The sequence below is a fragment of the Volvox carteri genome (genome assembly GCF_000143455.1).
Source record: "Volvox carteri f. nagariensis unplaced genomic scaffold VOLCAscaffold_1, whole genome shotgun sequence".
In the NCBI taxonomy this organism is placed as follows: Eukaryota; Viridiplantae; Chlorophyta; class Chlorophyceae; order Chlamydomonadales; family Volvocaceae; genus Volvox; species Volvox carteri.
Genome location: NW_003307545.1, coordinates 1,816,290 through 1,829,404, shown reverse-complemented (window position 1 = coordinate 1,829,404; position 13,115 = coordinate 1,816,290). Strand labels below are relative to the sequence as shown.

The 13,115-nt window shown below is 54.1% G+C and overlaps 2 protein-coding genes across 2 annotated transcripts; both read left to right on the top strand.

The window, feature by feature from the left end:
- The first annotated feature begins 1,703 nt into the window (after window positions 1-1,703).
- On the top strand, window positions 1,704-5,361 carry VOLCADRAFT_102696 (uncharacterized protein). The gene is made up of 10 exons (XM_002946032.1): window positions 1,704-1,824; window positions 1,946-1,978; window positions 2,065-2,160; window positions 2,393-2,485; window positions 2,682-2,803; window positions 2,998-3,064; window positions 3,259-3,426; window positions 3,726-3,962; window positions 4,176-4,397; window positions 4,617-5,361. The coding sequence occupies exons 1-10, from the start codon at window positions 1,765-1,767 to the stop codon at window positions 4,905-4,907; spliced, it is 1,389 nt and encodes a 462-aa protein (XP_002946078.1). The 5' UTR covers window positions 1,704-1,764; the 3' UTR covers window positions 4,908-5,361.
- A 1,599-nt stretch (window positions 5,362-6,960) lies between these two features.
- On the top strand, window positions 6,961-12,984 carry ift81 (uncharacterized protein; the record flags this gene model as incomplete). The annotated part of the gene is made up of 15 exons (XM_002946031.1): window positions 6,961-7,037; window positions 7,115-7,184; window positions 7,264-7,358; window positions 7,625-7,754; window positions 8,501-8,619; window positions 8,698-8,881; window positions 8,996-9,142; window positions 9,557-9,742; window positions 9,904-10,051; window positions 10,592-10,667; window positions 10,844-10,982; window positions 11,267-11,455; window positions 11,621-11,725; window positions 11,954-12,069; window positions 12,445-12,984. The coding sequence occupies 15 exons, from the start codon at window positions 6,961-6,963 to the stop codon at window positions 12,710-12,712; spliced, it is 2,049 nt and encodes a 682-aa protein (XP_002946077.1). The 3' UTR covers window positions 12,713-12,984.
- Window positions 12,985-13,115: the final 131 nt, after the last annotated feature.

Sequence of the window (13,115 nt, the reverse complement as noted above, 5' to 3'; positions counted from 1 at the left end):
TGCTGTGTGTGTGTGTGTGTCTGTATGTGTGTGTGTGTCTGTGTGTGTGTGTGTGTGTGTCTGTGTGTGTGTGTGTGTCTGTGTGTGTGTGTGTCTGTATGTGTGTGTGTGTCTCTGTGTGTGTGTGTGTGTGTGTGTGTGTCTGTGTGTGTGTGTCTGTGTGTGTGTGTGTGTGTAACGGACCAAACATAATATTTCACCCGGCTGAAACGCGTTATCGGTACTATACAGCATTCTCTATTGCAAGGTATCTCGCATGTAGCTAACAAAGACCGTATGAGCACAAACAAGTTTAGCTGCCTCCATTCACCGACCTCAAAAGTCACATCAACGCCTCTCGCGCTAAATTTCATCCCGAAAGCTGCCGCGTATGTCATAATGGAATTCTGAGATGACGGCGTATGATAACTCGGACACCCAGCTTGTGATACCATTTGCCGGCATGAGCAATCCGACTTGCCACCAGCAGGCCAACAAATTTGCTTTCATTTCTATATGAAATACACAAGCTGCTTGTTTGTACATTTTCTTTGGCCAATGCATGGGGCCTCCGAAGACTTGCGGTGTGCCGCGATGAAGCTCGCGGCTGTGGGGCGGATTGCTGAGGCCGCTGGCGCTTCGGGGATAAACATCACAGACAGCACCGAGCTTCACTCAGCTTGCGTTACCAATTTGCCCGCACGGGCATTCCGACTTGCGGTCTGCGCACTGTCCATGCGGCATGCACCCGGGATGGATGCGATTCGCGTGGAGCCCGCAGGCGGTGCTGACGATTCCGCCGGTGCAAGCTTAGCTCCCACACCATCAGTACTGCTGCAGCAAAGCACATCTCCCACCGCAGTGACACTACCCATCAATTGTCACACGTACCGTGCTAGCTACCGGCCTGTACGGATGCAGGGGGGGCCCGAGGAAACCGACACCCGACTTGTCGCGGTGAGGTCGCCAGAAAAGGCCGAAGACTGTATTACCAGCCTATGTGAGCTTTTGTTTTACACATATGCCTTTCGACCTCCATAATAGCATATGGGTCTTGCTTGCGGTAAAGGCGTCGGAATATGACAATTGACAAGGACGTATCGTATCTATAAACAGAAGTTTATCAATATACCAAGCCATTCCTTATCCACAAGGTCCCTGGCATATTGTGTATAGCGGAAGGGGTGCCCGAATTAAAGTACCGAATTAAAGGTAAGCCCCAGAGCGGCCAGAGAATCCGAGGCGGCTCATTGTGAGTTTAAACTCTCCGATACGGTTTACCGCAATGTGTACACCGCACTGTGCCTGCTACTAGGGACATGGCCTCCTTGCCCCTTGTGATGCCGTTAAGGAGCAGTTAAACCCAAATCCAGGCCAGGACGGACGTCCCCAAAGCAAAAGATTTCGAGCAGCAAAGAGGACAACTCCAAAGCGTGCAAATGAGCAAGACATGCATTACACTTGCTGAAGCCCGTTCCCGCAGGACCTGTGTCCAAGATCGCGGCTACGGGTTTCAGCTATATACATTTCGCATGGCAATTGCCATGAGCAAAAAATGCATGAAACTTTCAAGGACTGGTACCAGAGGGCCTGGCCCAACTCTGCAATAAGGTCTCGGAGCACGACTGGCAACGTTGTACGACTCTCTTCGTCAGCATAACTGAACCAATGCATTCGCATGTATAACGACCGAGTGGCCACCTTAAATTGCAGTATTATTAGATAGACAATCCAGTGCATCTTATTCCATTTTGTTTGACTACTCCTCGACCAAACGTTCCCACAATGGACACCACTGCCTTTGCACAAGTCCGCCTGTCGGTTCTGGCTAAGCACATTTGCCCGGTGGGTTATAAATTAGAGGAGCCACAAAAGCCAAACAGGCTGGACGACGTCTGTTGCCACGTTGGCAAGCCGAAACTTCAGGTTTACAAAACTGCTGTGCCTTTGAAATGCCACGTTGCAGGTTCCGAACGGTGTGCAAGGCCTGTCCCTGCAGGTATTGTTTTCGATATGAGCGTAACTCGCTTTACTGATGTTCGCCTCAATTCGATGTACTGACCAAAATTGTGGCCCCATATGCAGGGATGTTCGGCGGGAGATTCAGCTGCCTATGAGCGCCACAACACCGCCGATGACGATGTCGTCATTGTTGCGGCGCTTCGCACCCCGTTGACGAAGGTGCGCAAACACCCTTGTTAAGGACTTGGAACAGAGACCCTGCCCGCATACAGTCACCGCCTTTTGCCCTCTAACCCTCATCTTACACATAAACCTCCTGTGTAACGGAGTTTCCTAAAGGACCGGGACAAGGCAATGTTGTTTCCTGCTGTTCCTACGTCTACCTATGTCTTGCATACCTATGCCTTTCAACGCCACGCTAATAGGTGATTGCTGATCGCTCGCTGTGCAGGCTCGGCGCGGCGGTCTCAAGGACACGGATGCCGTGGATCTGCTTGCGACAGTGTTTAAGGCGGTTTTGGACCGGACCGGCGTCGAGCCCCAGGTATACCACATCCCTGAATATGGCCCTTCTATCTGTAACTGTGATTGACCGTTGTGCACAGGACTGCGCGTGGACACATCTTCTCACTGCTGCAATCTGTTGAACGGTCTCTACATAGCAGTAGATATAGTGCAATAAGAGAGGCAAGAGTTACTTGTCATCCTGGACACGCCGTGTGCTCTTGTTTCCACTACAGGCCATTGGTGACATCGTCATCGGCTCTGTTCTGGGTCCTTCATCTCAGCGTGCAAACGAGTGCCGCATCGCGTCTTTTTTTGCTGGTATCCCGGAAACCGTGCCGGTGCGCACTGTGAACAGGTAAGCCGCCATGGTCCATCGGTCTACACGTCCTTCGGTCCAATTTGGTCCAACCCCAATGCGGGAATACGCGTTGCGATTTTCGTGCGAGACTAAATGTTTTGCGAGGGAGAGACCGAATGTCACCCTTCGGTGCCTGGCGCAAGACCCAATTTTACATCTCCTGTCGTCTTGTGGTCTGCTTGAATCTGCAGGCAATGCTCCTCGGGTCTGCAGGCCATCGCGGATGTCGCAGCTGCCATCCGCGCCGGCTTCTACACGGTATGCATATCTTCGTTCTGTGTTGGTGCGGCCAACATTCTTGCATCAGCCTGCCTGGCGTGGCCTAGTTTGCGCACGACACCGATCTTCCGTCCGAAGCAGGAGCACCTGTGTGTCGCATCCATGTTGCTTAGCATAAATGTTTCCAAAACAATTTGGCCGTACTTCACCTGCGTACCGTCGCTTTGCTGCAGGTTGGTCTTGCGGGCGGTGTGGAGACCATGTCACTCAACCCGATGGCGTGGGAGGGCGGCATCAACCCTCGCATTGAGAACTTCCCAGGTGCTCAGGGCTGCATGATGCCGATGGGCGTGACTTCGGAAAATGTGGCGGCCAAGTTTGGCATTGATCGCAAGAGCCAGGTGGGTCCTCGCACATGTTGAAGCCCTCGGATTCACACCACGTGGTGTGCTAGAACCCATTCCCGTGATTCACCCAAGTTACCCGGGGAACATCCTCCGGCCTCGCAGATGACCATGAGCAACGCTCGCATCTCTAGTTTCGTAACAAAATTTATCAGACCAGGCTACAAGAGTTCTTGATTTTTAGTTAATTTATGCTGAGAGAATTTAAGCAATCTGTTCGCATAATCGATTACCTTATTTAGAATCGAATACTTATTCCAAGTAAAAAGTTACTCCCGTCCGCCTTGCGGATGCAGGATGAATTTGCAGTGCGCTCTCATCGCAAGGCCGCCGCTGCCAAGGCTGCCGGCAAGTTCAAGGATGAGATTGTCCCCGTATCCACCAAGGTCAAGGACCCGAAGATGGGAGCGGAGACGCCGGTGGTTGTGTCGGAGGATGACGGTGTGCGCGGCAGTACCACCGTGGAGTCGCTGAGCGGGCTCAAGCCTGCATTTAGGAAGAACGGCACCACCACGGCAGGCAACTCGTCTCAGGTAGGGGCTGCATTTCCAGACGTCGTGTTTCCTTATCCCATCCCCCAAAGTGCGCCTTAGCCCAAACCCCGTAAGGGAACTAACTGCTTAGTACAGCTTAGTACAGCTTAGTACAGCTTGGAATGGGTTTTGGAATATCCGCATTGAGTTATCCGTGTCGAAACATTACGTAGTAACGTGGTAGCGCCTCCTGCCCACATCTGAATGCATCAGGTGACGGATGGCGCCGCCGCCGTGCTGATGATGACCCGCGCGGAGGCTCATCGCCGAGGACTGCCGATTCTGGGTATTTTCCGCTCCTTTGCGGCCGTTGGGGTGGACCCGTCTATTATGGGCATTGGCCCCGCTGTGGCCATTCCCGAGGCTGTGGCACGCGCTGGCCTCTCGCTGGACGACATTGACGTGTACGAGATCAACGAGGCGTTCGCGTCGCAGGTGAGCGTCTGCACCCACTGTGAAACTGTCCATAAACAGTACATGTGAAACGGAGTGTAAAAGCAGAGCGAAGATTTAGTTGCCCATGGGCACTTACGACCGCTACTTGCTGTCGTTAGCTCTGCGTTTACTACACGGTAATGTGCATATGGCAATTTCTATATACACGGATGTTAAAGTTGTCTGTGTAACATCAATGATTACGTAATTTTTGTGCAGGCGTCCTACTGCGTTGCGAAGCTAGGTATCGACGAGAACAAGGTGAACCCCAACGGTGGCGCCATTGCTATGGGTCACCCGCTGGGCGCCACGGGTGCGCGCTGTACGGCTACACTGCTGCACGAGCTGCGCCGTCGTGGTCGTGGGTCGCGTTTTGGCGTCGTATCGATGTGCATCGGCAGCGGCATGGGTGCTGCAGCGGTGTTCGAGACGGGAGGCGAGGTCGACAAGTTTATGACGGCGCGGGCCGTTAAGGGCCAGGTCCTCCTTTCGAAGGACGCGGTGGTGTAAAGGGCTGACTGTCGCTTGGGTGCATGTTTAATGCTGTTACCTAGCGTGCAGGATATGCTTAATCATGACACGGGAAGTTCGTTTGTCATACAACCCGTGGCCACATTGCGTAGAAAAGTATTGTTTAAATGCAGGCTTGAGTGGGTGACTAGGAATTATTTGTCGTGTTCCAGGTACTGTCTGGTTTCTGTGCCTTCGTAACTTACCGTTTTGACTTGGCAGCATCAAGCATGGCCCCCGTCCTGTCCCATGGGGCGGCATATGGGATGGGTGGAAAGCGGAAAGGTGTTCACGTAGAGCATGATATGGGTTCATGCTCGCCGATTGTGTAGGTTTGTTTATTGGGCTGGAAGAACAGTAGATATGACCTGACCCATGGGTCAGTGCATGCCTGAGTGGGCACTGTGCACCCTGGTGCGCCGATGTTCATTTACATGTAATTTCCTTTTTCTGGTTGTTTGCCTTCCTATTCCCTGTGGTTTACCCTTGTATCCATCGAAAAGCAACTTTCCCCTGCCAATCTCCGTCAACGGACGGGAGGGGACGACAAAGTTTATATTCTATAAAACAGGATCTAATTATTAATTAAGTACATGACAACAGTTTTCTAACCCAGGCTGAATGGTAGCTGGAGGGGATGGCCCTGGTAGTCATCCTACACATTATCCTAATCGCCAATTGTTGCGGTGTATTAATCTTCATCCAACACCACTGTACTACTCCTAATCCTGGATTTGGGGTATTTATCCTAATCCTGACCAGTGGGGGCCCAATCTGGATCCTGTGGCCGGACCGGGCCCCAATCCCTAATCTTTGCAGCCCTCAGTTAATGCCTGATGTGTCACTTAAAAGCGTGGTGTCCGGTGGCGTGGTATGTTTGTTGCGTTCTCCAGTGTCAGCATATTGTCAGCGTGCTGCTTTTGGGCCATTTTGGCCGAATCTCCTTTGGCCCTGACAGCGTGGCTGTACCTGATTGGTAGCAGTCTTGTAACCGGCCCTGACAGATAGGGGGATGATGCTTCATGGCCTTATACCGTGGACTAGGAGCTGATGTACTATTTTGTATTGCGCCACCTCTGCCTTCGTTCCTTTGTTCTTCGTTCTCTGCTTTCGTTCCAAACGTGTAACGATTGGTGGTTTATATTATGGGTTCGACCATTTCGAAGTGTCCCTGGGAACTGTTCCTCAGCTGTATACCAGGAAAGGACAAGCCTGAACATCTGCCATTGCAAAATCAGCGTAGGCCACATGACTCTAGCAGCAGGCAGACACCCTCGGCCTCTGATTGAACTTTAGCCTTTTTGCTGCATCGAATGTGCGATATGAAATGGTGTTTACAGGCGGGTTATAAGGCATATAGATGTAATGACGCTGGCCCTGTCCTCGTCCCGTGGCTGTTGCCAAGAAGAGAAACTCAGGGAAGTCTGTGCGGAGGGAGGGGGAAGGAAGGAAAAACGTATGGCGCGTGGTGTATCAAGGTCATGTCCTAGCGTGCTATGTGTATGGCTGGACCCTGTAGTTCTGCTTGGTAATTTGCAGTAACGACGAAGTTGTGAGGCATGCCGCAGAGGATTCTGTCACCCGCAAAGCCATGCTGCACCGCCAGGTTTAACCTCAAAGTTCAGGCTGAAAACAATGAGACGTTACTATGACACTGCGTCTACGTGTCGAGCTGTACGGATTGAAGCCTGTACAAAACCGTCGTACAAATTTTGTAGGCTGTATTTCAGTTATTCCTGCTACTCAAGAAAATACAGACAATATAAATGATACCAGCTTATGCCGGCTAGTTGGGGCTGCTTCCCGTGTTGCTGCCGTACTTGTATGTCTTCTGCAAATCCGTTAACGACAACAACCAGTTCAGCTTGTAATTACAATCTTTCGCTCATTTGCTTGTATGAGCCTTTATGATTGCAAACTTCTGTCCCGCTTGACTTCAATCTTGCTGTTCACAGATACATTCACAAATTGTTCTTATTTTTTCGAAACGATACGGCCTGCGTATTTCTATTTATATTTGTGAGCAGGACAAAGCAATAGGACCAACCCAAAAATGGGCGATGTGTCCTATATTGTCGACAGCCTTGGGCTGCCGCCCTTTTCATACCAGATGTCGCTTCTAAGCTTCACGTAAGATTCCCAAGGTCAGCTAGAGCACATGAGGGCACAACGTTTGACTCGCCTGCGCCGCGGCTTCGTTGTTGCAGTGAAAAGGGACCAATGGAGCTATTGCAGCTTCTAAGCGATGTGTTCAGCACAATCAGTCCAAAGCACCAGGTAGGGAGCTGCAGACTGTGTGAGGCGCTCCATGGCATGTGGACCTGCTGAACGCCTGGCTGGATACCCGATTGCGCAGAAAGTGGATGTCTCCAAAGAGGTGCCCGATCAGACTGCCGATCGCCTGATTAATTTCCTGAAGATCGTCAAGTATCGCCCCGGCGTGCAAGACCCGTGAGTCGGCAGGGGGCTCCTTAACATTACATTGGGGCTTTGGATGCTGGTAGTTATATGTCCAGAAGTGTGCGCATTTGCTCCATGTGCATGTGTGAAGTATTCCTGTAGGCCTGGTCTGGGACACTCGCGCATACCGCATGCCTTCTCATGGGAATTCTAAAGCATCGCCCCACCGCTGTTGAACCCCTGTACACCAGACATGCATACCCCTCCGATGTTCACAACGAACTGCTAGTCATACCTCGTGCATGTTCCCAAAACAGGCTTCTTTTCCGCCAGCTGGTCGCCTCGGGGGACCGAGAAACGCTGTACCAAATCCTCCGATGGGTGGTCCCGCAGCCCCAGCTGCTGGAGAAGCGCGCCTTCGTGGGCTACTACCTGAGCTTCCCCGATGTGGGTCCGGGTCTGCTGGGTCGGTGGGGCGCGACCCCGGGGCTGCCCGGCACGGTGCAAGACTTTGGGACGTGCATGGTGTGCTCGTCTGCCACATCCGGGTGCATTTTGAGGACCAGAGGCCTCCGACCCGGGTGGGAGGCCGCAGGCCATTCCTTTATCACCCGGGCTGGACCGTGGCAATTTCCGTGGCATCTGGGGCTCGTTCGCGACCGCACTCCAAACGAGCAGTGCCGGGCGTGGGAGGGGAAGCCCTATTCAATACGTTTTTGGTTTAACGTGTTGCTAGCCGTTTAGTGTGGGTCCGTAGCAGCGGCGCTAGTCTTGTCGAGAGGGATTTCTGCATTAGACAAGGGGGGGTGGGACCCAGAACAGCCTGCGCCGGCCCCGAATGGAACCTTGCGCGGGGCAGGGAGGCTGTACCCTGTGCGGGTACATCGCTTGGCGGGCCGCCGGCAGGGCCTGCCAACCCGATCAGCCTTCAGATAATAGAAGCAGGGCACCATTACAGTATCGCATCAAAGCAATTCTTGCCGGACCCGGAGACTAGATAGCTGGGCCGGCATCATGCAAAATGGATACATGGATATATGGCCGGGAGCATCACACGGATGTTCACAGGGCAACGCGAGGTACCTCTCCTGTTGCTTGTTATGAGGTCCGGCCTATTCCGCTGAAGCGCACTCTTGAGTGACCTGTGGCCCTGAGAAGTGCCCCTCGACCCGCAACCACGTTACGTGACCCAGATGCCGGAGGAGTTCAACTTCGACCCAGATATTATGGAGCTAAAGGAGGAGATCAAAGGCATGCAACAGGAGTTCATCGAGCTGCACAAGAACAGCGACGCGATTAAGAACTTGTCCAAGTGAGCCGAGAAGCCTCTCCCGTTCCTCCACAGTAGTTTTGCTTTTCTTTCCTTCACTCCCCTCGCTACTTTCCCCAGGGACACGCAAGCGCTGAAGAACAAGATCAAGTCGCTGGAGGAGGAGAAGGAACGGCTGGGCGAAAAGGTGGAGCGGGCCAAGGGAGCAGTGGATAAGCTGCCGGACAGGTCCAGCTACATGGAAGTGTGCACCAACCTTCGCAAGCAGCAGGACGAGGAAGTTAACCTGTCCACCGCTATTCAGGTGCGGCACAGGCCAGGGGCGGTACGGAAACGATACGGTGTGATGAGCGCTTTCGATTGCTTTTTCACTCGCTGCTTTTGAAATTCCTTCGTCCGGGTCTATTACTGTCTGCAGACCCAGAAGGCGCTCCATGAAAAGGCCGAGGCGGCGTACCACCGCGCTGCCGCACGCCTGCGCGAGCTGCAGCTGTCCTATCAGGAGGGCTCGGCAACCAAGCTTCTTGAGACGCTGGCCGAAGACGTGAAGAACGTGCGGGCCCAGGTGAGAGAGGGTCTCTGTTTATGTATGTCTCAAGCACGTGGAGCCATGATACGGATGCTGTGGTGGTGGGTGGGTTTAATGCCTTTAGGAGGCAGAACTGAGTTTGGGTCTGCACGGCGCGGGACTGCTCGCTCTTTCCGGGACAGCCAGACGGCATCGGGCGGGAAGACGGTGTCGTAGCACCTAAAATTTTTGAACCTCCTGGCCATTGCCATGCACCGCCCTCCATGACCCGAGACGTGATGGCAACTAAGCCGATGAGCACACACAGGACCTACACTTGGTTCATGCCCCGTTCACGGCTGGTTCTCTCCGGTTCGTCCTTCTCCGTTCGCGCGCCACGTGGCTGGTCCCGTTCTGAGCTGCGATTTCCCTTCCTGAGCCCCACTGCCCTTACCCTGGCCCCGGCCCTAGGTGAACGAGCGGTACCCCAAGGATGTCGAGAAGCGCCAGAAGCGCCTGGCAGCCCTGTCGGAGGCGCTCGCCTCGGGCATCTCCACGGAGATGGATCTGCAGCGACTGCAGGCACAGGCCACCACACTACACAACCAGATCACGGAAATCCAGGAGCGCAAGGTGGCCCAGGACAAGGCGCGGCAGGTGCGGGGCACGGCGGGGCAGCCTATACTTCATTGCTGCATAAAGCATCTTCCCATCTTGGCAGCGGGCCCATATGGTGCGCGATCGCGTCGATCGCGGCCATCATCGTACTTCCGCCCCGCGGCCGAAACCGTCCGTGCCAATTGATTTTGTGTCCGCAGGGTGATAAGGCCTACCTGCAGCTGCGCCAAGCCCAGCAGATGGCTACCGTGTCGGCGCGCAAGAAGGAGGAGCTGACAGCTAAGATGGAGCGTCTGCAGGAGAAGAAGGGGGCGCTCACGGCGCAGCTAGACAAGATGAACGCCGAAGGTGGGTTGGTGTGTGCGCCATACGGACGTGTCCTGCTTGCCTGTGTCAATTTATATTGTGAGGCGTTGAAGGAGGCGAAGAAAAGGATGAAGACGGCGGAGAAACATTGTGAAGCGAAGCCGCCATACGCCGAAAAACGTAAAAGGATGCATGCAATGGAGATGGTAAATGTCCCCAAAACAAGATACCAAGACTTCAGCTGCTTACAGATGGGGCTAAGAAGGACAGGGCCGCCAGGCGGCGGTGAAAGGGAGGATTGGCAACCAAGGGCTTTGCTGGGCGCCTTAACGTTCTGGGCAAAAACATTTGCGTCGTTACGCAAATTAATTTACAAAACATTTGTTACCAAAAACAAAAACGTATTATTGGACTATAATATATTTCATTAACGCCCAATGTGGGGCTCGAACCCACGACCACAAGGTTAAGAGCCTTGCGCTCTACCGACTGAGCTAACCGGGCAGGACTTGTCTTAAAGAAATGAAAACATTGTACGTTAAAAAATCGCTGAGAGATCGGATCAATAACTCTCGCTTACAGGAGGTGGCAGCGGCACGGTGTTCAGCGAGGAGGAGTGGCGCAATAAATACGAGAGCATGAAGAACAAGCTGCCCATGTAAGTCTCCGTACCAGCTCGGCCGCAGGACACTAGCCCCTTGTCTCCCTGCCACTTTTTCTTCGCCACAACCCAGGGTGCTACCTCACCTTGCCCCGTTCCTTCCATGCATGTACATCATGGTGACGCTTTGTCCTCCATGCGTACTCGTTGCACACTTCTTCCTTGCGCTGCAGCTACAAAAAGATGAAGAAAGAGCTAGGTGACCTGGAGGCGGAGGTGTTCGTGTTGGCGCACACGGAGGAGCTGCTGGCGGCCCAAGAGCAGGCCATGGTGGACAAGGTTAAAAAGATTGAGAAACAGCAGGGCATCACGGTGCGAAGAGGGACACGGGGAGAGGGTAATCATGTCTCCATAATTGTGCTATTGCTGCGATGAGCGGCGCGGGAGTAACCGTAGCTTTAGTCATGAGCTGTAGCTGAAAGCTTCAAGAGTTGCGCGCGGGCAAAACCATGTATGTGTAGTACACCTACGGCCGCGCTTTGGGAATCTGTTCCGCTTTCCCCATCTGCATACTTCCTCGTATCCGCATATCTGCCGTTTGACAATGTCCCCACGCCTACCCACGGTTCCCTGTCGTTCCGTTGCATGTTCCACAGGGCTTTACGGACGTGGCACAACACCTGGAGAAGGTCTCCGAGGCCAAGAGTCAAATGGATGAGGAGAAGGGCATGACGCTTATCGAGATCTCTCGCACCGTGGAGGAGATCAACAACGCCATCAATCAGCGAAAGCAGCAGTTGGCGCCCCAGATCAAGAAACTGCGCACCGTGCGGCAAGACTTCGCGGTGCGTTGGTGTAACCGGCTGGTACTCGATACAAGGAGGGGCAGTACGGCAGCTTGGATCATTTTTGCACGCGATAACGTGTAGCAAGTATGTGCTACAAACTTGCCGAAGGGGATGAGCGGGTAAAATCTCACCACGCACAGTCCGCTCTCTTGTTCACTGCAGGAATTCGAGGCCAAGTACGTGGAAAAGAAGGGTGCGTACGACAATGTAGTCGCCACGTTCGAGGCGCGTACCGCAGCGTTGGAATCTGAAGTCTCGGGGCTCAAGGTGGGTGAGCGGGGCGTCATGGCGTAGGGGTTGGTGGGGATGGATTGGGCCCGATTAGCGCAGTTGATTACGCATGCATAGAGGCCCTGCAGTCTCTGCACTAAACTGTCTGGCTATGCATTGGCTTTCCATGCAAGAAAAGTTACGTGAAACCCCATTTTTCACCTCCCGCCCCACACACGGCACTTTCCCCGACTAAGTCCCTTTGCCACCACTTGCGCCCCGCAGCACGAGGTGTCGGAGAACGAGTCCAAGTACCACTTGCTGCATTGTCAGTTGCACATAACCGACCAGAATATCAAAAAGGTCACCAGCGGCCCCGCAGCAGAGCGCCTGCGCGAGAAGTAAGAAGGGACCCACAGGCCCCACGGCGGGGTCGGGAGCTGCGATGATGTGCTTGGCTTGGCTCAGGGAGAGGTGCCAGGGTGGTTTGTGCTAGGCATGCCTGAATGTATGTTCGAATTTCCGGGTCACCTCGGCTATTTCACACACTGGCAAGCCAGCTAACCTGTACCGCACGGACCTCGCCATGCATTACTTCTCACCCATTGTGTAGCTGCATTTCCCATGTCTTTTGTCCTGCAATCTCCCCCTTGCTGACCGCCTGATTGGCTGGCTGGTTAGGACCCAATCGTTAAAATAGAAGGAAAGGCTGCCATGCATCTGTTTCCTGCATGTGCATTTACAACGGTATCTCTCCTCGCGCCTTGTCCTCTTAGGTACGAGACCAAAGTCAAGGAGGCGGAGGAGGCCACCAAGATGTTGCGGGAGCGGCAGCGAGAGATCAAGGACACGCACACCACGGGGCTCAGCCAGATCGACATCATGAACGACATGATACGGCTGTTGCAGCTCAAGCTCAACTTGGCGAGAGGCATCCGCGACGTGGACGGGCCGGGGGTAGGCGTCGGTGGCGCTGCCGCCGCCGGCCCGGGGACGGGTGGGCAGACGTTCGACACAGGCTCGGCCAACGTGCTGCAGCTTTGAGGCTTGGGTCGACCATCCGTGACCGGCCCTTTGTTTGTTCGCCTCCGGGGCGGTCCGGGGCGGGGGAGGGAGTCTGTTGGTGTGGGATGGCGGGACATGAGGTGGGGTGGGGAATGGACTGGGAACATGTTTGCGCGCGTGCATTGGGGTTTGTGTTTTTCCCTAGCTGCAAGTGGCGTGCCCTTGGCGAGCTGTCAGACGTGAGCCATCATAAACCGGGCTTAGGTTGCCAGATGTCCGGCGCGTGGTGTGATTGGATGAACCTTGTCGGGCCGGATGCCTGTTTGGCCCTGGCTAGGTGGCTCTGGCACCGGTGTAGTTATGGTGGTGGTGCTGACTGCGTGCGTGGTGCCGGCGTCGTGAGGATGCTCGACGAGGGTTAGGCCCGGCGGGCTGCATCGCG